The sequence below is a fragment of the Sinohyriopsis cumingii genome, chromosome 2 (genome assembly GCF_028554795.1).
Source record: "Sinohyriopsis cumingii isolate HCF-2022 chromosome 2, ASM2855479v2, whole genome shotgun sequence".
NCBI lineage: Eukaryota > Metazoa > Mollusca > Bivalvia > Unionida > Unionidae > Sinohyriopsis > Sinohyriopsis cumingii.
The window spans coordinates 167,527,590-167,541,429 of record NC_142962.1 but is presented as its reverse complement, the minus strand read 5'-3'; the positions used below and the strand labels follow the sequence as shown (position 1 = coordinate 167,541,429).

The window sequence follows — 13,840 nt, the reverse complement described above, 5'->3', positions numbered from 1 at the left end:
ATAAAGAGAAATATGAAATCAATCATGGTTTGACAGATTGGTTACGAACTTCACCATCTCCATAAAGGCTTCGAAATAGCTTGAAAACGTAAATTATAAATCTTTTCGATGCCTCCGTTCCGTGGAATGGGCAAGCGTTACTACGGTTCGCTATATATGAGCTAGTTTTAATGCAGCTTATTTAGGAAAGAAGAAAAATTACACATTATTATTATTATTATTATTAATTGTTTTGAGGAAAGTAGACCTTCTCAATAGGCAATTATCTGTTTAGGCTCGAACAAATAGTAACACAAGAAAGAGTGAAAACAACAAGCTTTGATAACAATACAATAATTTACTTTATTGGAAAATACGGTAAAAATGAAACAATATAAATTTATGGTTTTAAAGGATCAGATCCAAAAATAATCCAAGAATTCCAAGAATAAAATTTTTGAAGTCCTGATAACAAAATGTCCTACTGATTTCCAGTTCGAATCCCGACGAAGAATCCAAGATGGAAGACGATGACGTATGTTACAATCTGTAGTGTTGAAGTCTACAGTTTCTTGTAGAAACAAGAAATTATCACTCCGGTTTTGGAAATTTAAATAAATTTCTTATAAGAACTGTCTTTGATTAAGAATCTCTCATGAGCACATGTATTTTCCAGACAAATAATCCTTTTGAATCCAAGTAATTTGAAATAGTTCCAAACAGAACAACATACAACTTCCAATTTAACAGCCCATCTTCTACTGAGAATAGGTTTCCAAAACAAAAGTGTTAAACAAGGGGTCACGTGATCATCTTCTCGAAACTTCCAGAAACTACGTTTTTGTTAAAGGTCACGTACACCCAGTGTGACCTTGACGAAAGCCAAGCATTTTACTATAAGAAATAAAAATTTAAAAAATGTTTACATCTTAAACCCGAAGTCCCATCATGACCTCGGCAACAACCAATCATTTTAAAATGAAATATAACTTGTTTACGACAGTTGCTACAAATGTTTTAACAAGGTCAGGATTTAGATCTACACCTGGTGTTTATAAACTAACAGTCAAGGTCAAATTATTTTCTGAAAAAAGTATCATCTCTAGTGAATCAATTTACATTAGAATATCATGTAATAAAATTATTTTTTATTTATATAAACTGACAAACAATTAAACTGAAATATATATATATATATATATATATATATATATATATATATATATATATATATATATATATATATATATATATATATATATATTAAATCAGATATAATTAAATCAAATATAAATAACATAATAATAACAAGAATAAAATTGCACATGCTTTCACGTATATAGATAAGGTCGTGAGAGCTTAATTATTGTTTCGCTATCGCTTCAGGGCCTTCCGCCAGATGTGCGTGCTCTCCATCGTGAAGCGACCAGGCCGGAACCTTCATTTGCATCAGACTGGACGAGGTTTACTCCAAGGCCTCCCTCCTCAGATGAAATACAGTGTTATGCCGAGGTTAAAGTGGTAGGTGGCAGCAGAAAACTGCTACGAATGAAAATAGTCTCTCACTATGTCTAGATACACATGAAAAAGTATCTTATAGTATCATGTCCAACCGTATTTTCTGTCCTGAAATTCTGTACAGTTTTAGATTGGGGTTTCCAGTAATAAGGTTTCTCGACAGGCTGTATACGGCCGCCATTGTGTGAAAAGCATAATGTTATCATGCTGTTTGTCCGTCCATCTTTTCCCAATTTAATTGTTTTCACCATCTTCAGTATCTAAACTTTGTAAATTATTTACATCTGGAAGATAAGGAAGTTTATCAATTTTGGGGTCAATAGGTCAAAAGTCAAGGATTTTATGATTGAATAAATAAAAACAGTTTCTGCAGAAAAAATTGCAGTTTTTTTTAAAAAAAACCATTTACCTCATACTATGTACAGTCATTCTTGTTTGTGGAAAACTTTCTATTTTGGATAGGAAAGAAGCCAATTGATTTTTAAGTCAACGGTCAATGTTACTGTGATTGGTTGAAGAACAATGTGTATTTTGCATAATAACTTTACTTGTTGCAAAACGTTTCTGGAGACTTTCAATTAAATGTTACTAGAAGTGCTTTATTGTGTTTGGGGTCAAAATGTCAAAATAACTTTTCTTAGCTTATAAAGGAAGTGCGTTGATAACACTTTGAGGATGGCCGGTACTTAATTTAAGAACGAAATCAAAAGATTTTGCGGACGAGAGGTCAAAAGTCATGGCCATGGTAGATCTAATGGTTTCTTCAGATAACGTTTGGTTCAAGACCTCGACACAGGAGGTAAAGGCCAGAGTCAGCAATGCCCACAATTAAACAGGGAAGGGGGGGGGGGTATTGGTGCCGTTTACGGTAATAGTTCTTTGTTGTTGTTGTTCTTGTGTCAAGTGTTTCTGCAATAGTTAGCGACACAGTATAAATTCGGGAAATGATTGCTGGTTCTTTCCTTTTTGAAAACTTTTTTTTCAATATTGCAAACGTATATATTCCATTAGACTAGGACAGGGTAGAACATCTAGGACTTAATTCTGGGTGCTCACAACTGTCAGAGGGCCCACCGCCGTCATATATATGGAGGATCTCAAATGGGTAACGATTTAATATTGAATTTATGAAACGAGTTGAATAATGTCCAGCTTTTGCGAGCCTTGGCGAGCAAGAGCTGGGCATCATTCAACGAGTTTCATAAATTTAATACTAAATCATTACCCATTTGAGATTCCTTTTATCAAATAGTTTTTATTTTAGTGGAAATTATTTAGATAGAAAAAAGAACGAATAATGTCGTTCATTCTGACAGACGGTGTACCTTTCACTTAATGTGCATAAAATATAGTCCCAAACACAGTTGAACTACTTAGAGCAGATTGTACATTTTTACAAACAATAAATCAAAGAAAAAGCTTCCATCCGAATAAACAGAACATTTTTATAACGACAGAATCATTTTTCAAAACAGAATGATTAATGCTATTTGATGTCACATTGACACGGTACATATTAGGCCTAGAGTACATGTTTACCCATAGATGTCACTTGAAGAACTTTACGTTAATTTGTTGAGATTTTTATGTGAAATAGGATTACTGGATGCAGAAATTCCCACATTTACTGAAATGCATTTGTGACCGGATATTTACAGCATTTGACTGGAACAATAGACTGTACAGAAGACGTAAACAATTTTCTTTTTGAGTCAGATTTGCATCCCATATATACTTCATAAAGATGCTGTGGTTGGATAAAGTTCTGTCAGTTAGTAGACCCATTTATGTCCTAATTCTTCTGTGAACAGAGGTGAGTTTATTTGCTTCTGTAAGTAAAGATTTAAACCACGCTTGTATATACGGTGGATTCTATATATATGTTACGGACATACCGCTCCTTGACCCCACCCCGCCTTCAAATAAGCAATATCGTTAGTTTTACCTCTTATTGTTGTTTTTGTCTTGTAGTTTTACCCATTTTTCTCATTTATATATTGTTATACATGACATAACTAACCCCTGTTAGTAATATATCCATATTCAGACAGCCGAGATAATTTTTCCTCAATTTCCTTTCGCGAGTCGAGTTCAAAAATGGTCGCAAAAAAATGTTCAATCAAAACCAAACATTCCAGAAGGCGGGGTTAAAAACGTTTTACCACGATTCCAGCCAATCGGTAAAGAAGATACTGCACAATAATTTCATGGGCTTATCTAGACCAATCAGAATCTCATAAAGTGATATTTTGACATGTGGTAATATCAAAAATATGAAACTGCACATATCATAGGAAAACTATACCTACTATGCTATATATATATTATATATATATATATATATATAGAGAGAGAGAGAGAGAGAGAGAGAGAGAGAGAGAGAGAGAGAGAGATGTGTGTGTGTGTGTGTGTGTGTGTCTGTATGTGTGTAATCATAGCTTAAAGTGCCTATTACGAAAATAAATATTTCATCACAGTTTAAAGGAAACCGGTAATGATAGAAGAATCTCGAAATATAGCAAGTTCGCCATAATATAAACCCAGACACTCACTCTTCATTACGTATCTTTAGAATTTTGTTGCAATATTTGACCTCCCTGCAATCGAAAGCTGATATGGTCCACTGCTTTTAGGATGAACTGTTGGTCAGTCTGAACAACATGTGGATAACACAGAATATGCCTACAATGAGTCCTTTTTTAATAATCGATACGTTGATAGCAGAGAATAGGCATATAATTAGTCATATTTTAATAATCGACCAAGCAAGCAAGCTTTAACGGCAAGACGTTTCAGCAAGGCAATTACATTCAGACAGATTAAAATCTAAATTATTCTTCTTAAAAGAAATGAGTAAAATTTAACACTGTTGCAACAAAAAAAAAAGATGATTGTAAGGAAATTCTTCAACTGGATTTTGAGATATAAGAAGGATGTGCCTATAATTAAAATCTCTCTTGATAAGATTACTGTATCTGTTAAAATTGACAACAGAATTTAATAATTTACTTATGTAAAACTGCAAACATTGTTGTTTAAAAACTATTTTTTCCTGTTTTACACGCGGCGTATATATGTGTGTCTGTGCGTGTGTGTGTGTGTGTGTGTGCGAATCACCTTGTGATTTTGTGCAAAATTAACAATATTGACAGGAGTTTATATAATTGATCATAAAGGATCAGAGTAGTGTATGGGGCCTTGGTAGGGTCAAGGGGACTTTAATGTTTAAAAAGGGTATATCCACTATAGGGTCTATGGGAATTTAACATGGGGAATTTTAACATATTTGGAACTGTAGAGCGTCAAGGGAAAATGAACATGGGAGATGGAGATAACACAGACAACAGACGAGAGACAAACACTGGTGCAACATGAAAAAATTTTGTTGAAGCAAGAAAGTCATTTCTATTCGAGACCTATGAGGGGCCATGCAAAGAGCCTTTGGCTTCTTCTTCTTCTTCTATTTCCTCCACTTCTTCAGCCATCTCCTAACCTATCCCACTATTCCTGCCTTCTTCTTCTTCTTTTGGGACTCTGGCATACAGTCAGGGTGGCCCTTGGCTCATAACTTGTTCTGGATTTTGATCCAGTTATGGTTCAGCCTCGCAAACTCTTCCTTTTTTATATTTTCTCTTTCTTTACCTTTCTATAACCACCTGCCCTTGATCTTCTTCACGTCTACATCTATCACCTTTCTCATATGTTTTTCCGCTTTTTTCAGTTGTTCACCACCCCTTTTGACAAAGGGTCACTCTGACCATTACTCTATCTCTTCCAAATAGCATCTGACTTCTGTTACCTTATCCAGAGACTCTTTTATTATCCCCACTCTGACATGGGGGGATTATTTAATCCTCTCAACCTCTTCACTTCTTCCTCTATTATCCGCTCTATCATCTCCCTGGCTAATTGTAGTTGGTTGACATAGGTAAGACTATTTGTTAACCTCCGTTCTCTTTCAATTCTTTCAACAACATATTCCCCATCCACCATCCAAAAGTATTTCTTAAATCATTGAACAAAGCTGACACTGCCATCTTCTCTGCTTATTCCGTAGAATGGTGCGAATGACGAACGCCTTGAGTTTTTATATCTAAAACATCCCCATTTATTCTCTTCTTATATTATTTACTATCCACACAAAGGTGAAGAGACAAAAAACATAACCAAAATATACTATCCACATACGCGAAGAAGCCGAATTAAACCCAGAATCTTCTACCATCCACACACAGGAGAAGCTTAAAAACACAACCACAATCCACACACTCAAAGAAGCCAAATCAAAGCCAAAATCTACCATCCACACACGGGAGAAGCTAAAAACATAACCACAATCTACTATCCACACACGAGAAGAAGCCAAATCAAACACAAACGATACTATTCACACACCGTGAGAAGCTAAAAAATAACCATAATCTACTATCAACACACGCGAAGAAGCCAAATCAAACCCCAAAATCTACCATCCACACACGCTTAGAAGCTAAAGACATAGTCACAATCTACTATCCACGCACGAGAAGAAGCCAAATCAAACCCAAAATTTTATATCCACACACGCTGAGAAACTAAAAATATAACCACAATCTACTATCCACAAACGAGAAGCCAAATCAAACCCAAACTATACCATCCACACACGCTGAGAAGCTAAAAACATAACTACAATCTACTATCCACACACGAAAAGAAGCCAAATCAAACCCCAAAATCTACTATCCACACACACTGAGAAGGTAACAACATAACCATAATCTACTATCCACAAATGCGAAGAAGCCAAATCAAACCCCAAAATCTACCATCCACACACGCTGAGAAGCTAAAAACATAACCACAATCTACTATCCACACACGAGAAGCCAAATCAAACCCAAAATTTACTATCCACACACGGGAGAAGCTAAAAACATAACCATAATCTACTATCCACACACGCGAAGAAGCCAAATCAAACCCCAAAATCTACCATCCACACACGCTGAGAAGCTAAAAACATATCCACGCACTACTATCCACACACGAGAAGAAGCCAAATCAAACCCAAAATGTACCATCCACACACGCTGAGAAGCTAACAACATAAACACAATCAACTTTCCACACACGCGAAGAAGCCAAATCAAACCCAAAATCTACCATCCAAACACGCTGAGAAGCTAAAAACATAACCACAATCTACTTTCCACACACGAGAAGAAGCCAAATCAAACCCAAAATTTACTAACCACACACGCTGAGAAGCTAAAAACATAACCATAATATACTATCCACACACGGGAAGGTTTAAAAAGCCATACTGTCTACCTTCTACACTAACTTACTTCACCACTTACAAAACCCAATAATCTACCATCCACACAAACGTACGTTAGCGCTTACAAACACACACACACACACACACACACACACACACACACACACACACACACGCGCGCGCGCACAATCACATCAGGAAAGTAGTAAGGATTTATAATCACACTACTCCCCATTCACACATTGGCAAATTGAATGGTATTTCTTTTCTAGATTTTTGGTTAGCTTTGAAAAGGGCTGTTTTTCTGGAACTCCAGATTCACCTGTCTGATGGCGGCACCTTCCGGGTCTGGCACCACAGACACAACGTCTACTCCAATCATTGTTCCAATTCACTCGAGTGGTTGGAAGAGCAGACGGAGGTTGAGTGGCTTCACTATCCCACTCCTCCTTCTTGTTCCCTCTGTCTTCTTTGTCTTCTATGCCACACTCGAGGATGAACAAATGGCCTCCTTGCCTCCTGTGGGTCCTGTACCGGTTCTTGTTGTTGTTGTTCACGTTGTGGCTCTGGTGCAGCTACTTGCTGTGGTGCAGCCATTGCCAGTGGAAGTTTCCCTCACCATAAGCTTCACCTCACAACTTGGTCTCATGAACAGGTGAGGTCGGATCCCTCTCTTCTTCTCCTCCTCTTCTTTCATTTTTCTTTCTTCCTCCTCCTGCTCTATAATGGCTTTTTCCACAATAGCCTCCGCTGCCAGCTCATCCAGGAGTCGCCTGGCATACTCCTGGTGCATTTGAAGTTCCATTAACTTCGTCAGTCTGCTGCTCATTATACTCATTCTGCACTTTTGATCAATCAACGATGGGTAGCCAGACTGCTGAGAAAAGCACGGACGTGAAAGAAAACATCTCCTAAGACCCAAATCTTACATTACCTATATCACTACCGCGCGGACCTAAAAGAAACACTCACTTTTTTATACTGACAATTAATATTTTAAAATTTGTTGACTAGTGACGGAACCGAACAACTTAGAGTCACACTTTCTAACCAAGATAAAGAAATCATGTGCTTATAGACTCACTTCTATTTTTTCTAACTGACTAACCTACCATTGGCAATGGAATGTCTATTTCTTTTCTAGAGTATGGGTTAACCCTGAAAAGGGCTGTTTGTTTGTGTGAACGAAGTGATAGCAATCTTTTAGGGTCTAAGATTGTGGTCTCGTCTAGTGGCAGACTTTCTCACAGGATAAGGTCTGCTTTTCGGAAAGATAAGGAGAACTCTTTGGTGTAGACACGACTGTCGACAAAACCTCTGTTAGGTTCCTGTTGCTGCTGCTGTTGCTGCTGATCTCTCTGTTCTCTCTGTTGTTTCTAAAGTCTATACTTCTCCGTCCATTCTTCTTTCTCCCTGTTTATTTCCTTTCTGAAGATCTCTTCTATCAGGTCTTCAGTGACTTTTAACATTCTGATATTCTCTGTCTCTTCAGGCTTCGGTATCAGACTTTGTCTGATACGATGCAAATTCACGTAGGCTTCGTTCAGCTTGGCTAGTCTCGACACATCTTCGTCGGAGGATGAGTCGACAATGGATGGTCAGACTAGAGACTACCCCGCTTTTATGGTAAAAGCGCAGACGCGAAGGTAATCATCCCTACACGGTTTCGAGTTGGAACACTCAAATTAGTTCGATGTGTGGGAAAGAGAGAAGTCAACGAGCATGGTTCATGATACCCATAGCAAAACAAACGACAAACGCATTCTTTTTCAAAACACAACATTTTTTATTTAAATAACTCGCAACTACCAATTCACAAATTTTTAAAAATTAACCATTCAAACAACTAATAAACATTTTTTTTCAATAACTATTTATTTTGAACAAGGTTGACAACATTGCGAATGAAATTGAGATTTCCACTGTTGGAAGTCATTGAGTCATTGATGTACACTACGTTTCCTAGCTAAAAGACAAAAGATAACCATAATGACCTATGAAAAAAGGGATAACAGTCTTCCATTGCTTCTAATAGTCTAAAATAACTTCTCTCGAAATGTTAATTTCTATGGTATCATCGAATTCGGCATAGAGGAGGACGTTCACCGTCTGGGGTAGAGGTTCTGTAAACTGAAGTTCCACACGCAGTTGACCAGATTTTATAGGGTGGAAATGTCCCTCGTCACTGCCTTGGTCTTAAGTGAAATCAAAAGCCCACAAAGCATAGCCTCCCGCATAATCGTCGTACGAAATGCTGTGACTGGTGTTGGTCCCTAACTGTACGGTGTCTTCGTACAGGGACAAGTACGATCTCAAGTAATTCCTGTCACCAAACTTAGGCTCGAAAAGTCGGGTACACAAGACTTTGCCATCGCGATTGACTTCAATTTTGGAGACTCTGTAGTGCTTAAACTGGAATGGATTTTGATCGTGGACTCATTGAGTGCTGTATTGCTCACGATGCCAACGATTAAACGTTTGGGTAACTGTCCTTGGAACAGATGATCTTCGATCTTGGATCGGAGTTCAGCAGGAATAGTGAAAGTTTTCACTTCCTCACGTCGTATAGGATACTTGGCGTTCGTTCTGCTCAAAGTGTGACTGATGTAGTTTCCCACTTTAAGTAATACTTCCACACGTCGCACGTAGAGTCTGGCTTCTTGAATGATAGTTTTATACTCGGCAGCGTGGGCCATCAAATGGAATGCGGTACTGCTACGATTCAGTCTCAGCCGGATATCCACACCGTTCAGCAAATACTTATCTTGCAACCACATGTTCAAATGCAAACGATCCATCAGTTCTAAACTTCGTCCTTGCAGGATTTTCTTTCTACGGTCGTTAAAACCTACATTGTGAGGTTCGTCATCTGCTGTCAGGGCTGTGTCGTTAAACGTGTTCTCCCCTGCTGTGTCAGCTTTCCATATCACGCAAGCATCCAGATGAGTGTTCTTGCTCTCTTTTCCGTACGTCAAGAGATTTTCCAGGTACGCTCGGTAAGGGTAAGTATCCATGCTACTGCAGACCAGTTTGTTATTCAAATACAAATCCAATGAACTGAACAAAAAATGCATGAAATTGTTGACGGGAGCTACTTTAGCATCGGCTCCTGGAGCAGTGTCGTCTGTTTTGATCACTTTGACTTACAGGTACAAGCAACTACTATTCAGATCGATGTAATCTTCGGGTTGTCCTTTACTTTCAAACTCGATGGGAGCTGAATCCGTCGAAGAGGAAACGGGATGAAATTCGACCCATTGGGATTCTTGCATCGTTATCATGGTGGGTTGCATGGCAAACAGATCCAGTTCCGACTTGGAACAGGCGCAAGACTCTTGGTGCATCATTTCTGTTTCTAATAATCAAAACCTTCTAAGTCTCAAGCAGTTCTTCTTTTCTTTGTCTTTCTAGCTTCAGAAGTGTGAAGTGTGGTGAAAGGGTGTTTTCGTCGTCGTCTCTTTCTGCCTTCTCCTTGCTGATTTGTCAGGGAAGCAGGAATGTCTGACTCGGTAGCGTTCAGGGTATTTAGTGGAGTTTCTAGTCGACCCAAAATGTCTTTACCCGTTTGCAGCAAGACATTTTTGCCTGCCCTCAAGAATGCTTCTTTTGGGTTTTTTTGTCAATCTTTCAAGGCATGCAGTCCTCTTGTCACCATCGGTTTCAACACCGGAGCCACCGAACGAAAGGTTGATTTTAACATATCCCCAAAACCGTGTCCTCGCTGTTGAGCAACGCCTCGGTACACTGGATACATGACTTACAATTCGTAAGAGAATCGTTTTCGAAAATGGAGTTCCACTGTGACTTTCCCTTTGGAGAATGGAATATTTTGTCACAGATCTCCTTTTATAGCAATGTTGTCAGTGTCAAAATACGACTTTCTGACGGGCAAATAGTGAGGATGTACAAATTCGCGGTGTACGTGATAGGTGTTTGCACCTTCATGGTCATTGGTCGTTGTACTATCCACTTTGAAAGGAATGACACGCAGTAACTGCACGGAGGTTAGTCCCACCACGTTGTACTCCACCAAATCGGAGTACACAACGATCAAATTCAGTCCTTCGTTCAGGGATACCGGGTTTCCAAAAGCCCTGTAAAAATCCATATTACTGTTGATCTTGGGGCTCAAATTCTTTGCGACCATCTGTGCATGTCCACCCAAAATTTCAAACAAATTACCATTAAACCTGAGGGACAATGTGTCCGTATCCTGAAATTTGATCACGAGGCGATGAGCCAGTTTATGGTACTCAATCTTCGCACTTCTTTTGGCTCTGATCAGGGCTTTGCCAAAGGCTAACTCGAACCTGTCCGCAATAGTGTCCAGCAAATGTACACCACTAAAATAAAACCCTGAAGGAATTTTCAATGTGTAGATACTGAAGGTTGGATTGCTGGCTGGCCTTATGTCCCCTAAAAACCCGATTTTATTTATTTCTTCTTGCAATTGGGCATTCAGGATTTCCACCTGGAAAGTGTTTTGCTTCTCGGTGATGTTTTTGACTTGTGTCGGGTGAATGATTTCCACCAAAGACACTTCCCAATGGGCTTCGTGATCTAATTGGATGGCCTGAGGTAATCTGGCCGGGCAACAGCACAAAGTGTTGTTGGGAACCACCTCCATGGAACTGCCACTGGATAAGGTTAAGTAAAATTGGTTGTCATTGTTCATAATTCCAGAGTTCTGTGGCTGTCCGAGGGGTTACTGGAAGTCAGAGGCGTGTCTCCGCCCACAATGGGGTTGTTATTGTTGTTGCAGTGGTGACTGACACTGGACGCAAGATTCCCGTTCTTCCTGTTCGAGGAGAATTTCAAGGAAGGATTGGGAAGCAGGTAACCGATGCAACTGCTCAATAAAACGGTCCACAATTGTTTGTCTCCATGTTGCAAACTCAAATTTGCAATGGCTGCAAAGATGACACAATTCAGCACAAAGATTTGGCAGAAAAAGACGATTTGCGTTTTAGGCACACGTTCTCCACACCATACCCATAAATGTTGTTTCTGTAAATCTGGGTGAAGGAGTGGTAGCAGTAGCTGAGTCTGTGTGAAAGGGCATGGTGGTCACTTCTTTTTATCGTCGATGACATGCGAAGCGTCCATCCAAGAATTAAAACTGGGAGGATATTCTTTCCAACGTACTTTGACTTCTTTGACACGACATTTGCTCACTTTACGGATTCTGCGTTCGAGAATGCTTTCGATGTCGTACACGTCGTCTTCCTTTTTGGTGACACGTTGTAACTCGGGTAAGTAAAACGTTCCTTTTAGCACTTCTCCGTACATGTCTTCCAATTTATAGACGGTAGGATGACGATCATGCACTCGTGCAGTGACACGAAACAATTCGTTGGTCATGTTGGGCAAGTAACTTTGTCGAAAGTGCGTTTGGTTTTGCCAATGCGCACCCAATCTCCCACAGCCAACACATCACCTTTCTTGGGGACAACCACCGTCGGGGACGTATCAAACAGGCGATCAGAAACCAGCACTTTGTTGTCGAGAGTCACCTTTTGCGGGGCACGTTCAATGCTTCGATGGTAAGATTGGTTGTACGCTTGAACCAGGTACGTGAAGATGTCAATTTACTTGAGAGTGTGGTGATGCGTAAAATATTTCCACATGCGTTCTTTCAAGGTGCGTTGAAAATGTTCCATGATGCTGGCTTTGGTTTCGGGATTCTCGGTGGTGAAAAAATGAATATCACGTTTCTTTAATTCTTTTTGGAATGCTTGGTTCAGAAATTCGGTACCTTTGTCCGTTTGCCATCAAAGAGGGTGACGACCACTAGGTTTCAACACCCGGTGCAGGGCTCGCACTATCTCACTGCTCGATTTGGAAGTCAATGGCATGACCCAGACAAATTTGGAAAAGACGTCGATGACATAAAACAAATATTTGTAGCCCTGATTGTAGCTGGCCAAACGAGAGACATCGGCTAAATCGCCTTGCCGGAGATCATCGATGCCTTCCACTTGTGTGGGACTTCTGGAAAACTTGTGTCGAATGGGTTTGTGTAAAGTATAGGTAGTTTGTTCTTGTAATCATCGTTGCACTTGAGGTAAACGAAGACTTTTCAGCTGGGTTTTGGCAGCACGAAAGAACTTCTGAAATCCTCCGTAACCTGCAAAATGGGATGGGTCGTAGTAAATGCTGGCTAACACCTTCTCCATTTTTTGTTTGTTAATAAGTCACCCACTCTTCGCTGATGTTACTTTGGACGGGACGATAGGGTGGTTTGGAAACGGATTTACGTGTCCGATGGGCCACGGGAGTAGAAGTCGATGCTAGTGGTGAAGGTGGTAATGGAATGGCTCTGGTCTTCTTTTCTTTTTTTACTTCTGGTTTCACTTCTTTCTTTTTCACTTCTGTCGAAGGAGGAGTGACATCATCTTTTTAACCCAAGCTTTCATTTCTTCTCGTTGGGGTGTGGGGGAAGGGTTCAACAAGGACGTTGCAATCTTACTAGAAATAGGAGCTGCTGACGGTGTTTGAATGACATCTGGTATCTCTTCTTCCTCAGGCTTTCGTGGGGAGGCGTCTCTCATGACCACTGGGGATGGTAGTGGTGGTGGTGGTGGCGGTGCGTTGGATATGCACTTTTCATCAAGGTCTTGAAATCTTTCAGAGTGGGAAGAGCTGTTTCGTTTAAAGCTTTCTTGTGAAAGAGTTACAGTCGTTGCAAGAGTTGACCGTACTTTTCCGATTTTTCTGTTTCGGACAAATCGTGGCGATCCATTAACCACTGCAATTCGTGTTGTAACTGGGACATCTCGCTCATATTGGGATTGGGAGGCAAATGCGGGGTCCGCTGTTCTTGCCAACGATGGTATTCCATCCATGGCTTGTAAGACACTAAAGGTAGTTTTCGTCCTTCCATTTAATGTCAAGGGTCACGTCTAAGATCTTGGGACTACAGCGGTCCTTTTTATCTTGCTCCCACCAGTCCTCCCAACATGGTTCCCAAGACTCCTTTTAGCAAAGGTCCTAACAATAGAGGCAACATTCCTCCGCGTTGGACCAACATCTTCTTCTTTTGACGAATGGGGATTTTCTTTTGAACCATTTGGCGAACAA

At 39.8% G+C, this 13,840-nt stretch overlaps 1 protein-coding gene across 1 annotated transcript in view; it reads left to right on the top strand.

Annotated features, from left to right (window-relative positions):
- LOC149806262 (uncharacterized) overlaps positions 1-13,840 on the top strand; it is a 101,714-nt gene that overhangs the window by 41,834 nt on the left and 46,040 nt on the right. Inside the window, exon 2 of the mRNA XM_089951211.1 lies at positions 1,366-1,500. Coding sequence (XP_089807337.1) covers positions 1,366-1,500 — 135 coding nt within the window. The remainder of the gene's footprint in view (positions 1-1,365; positions 1,501-13,840) is intronic.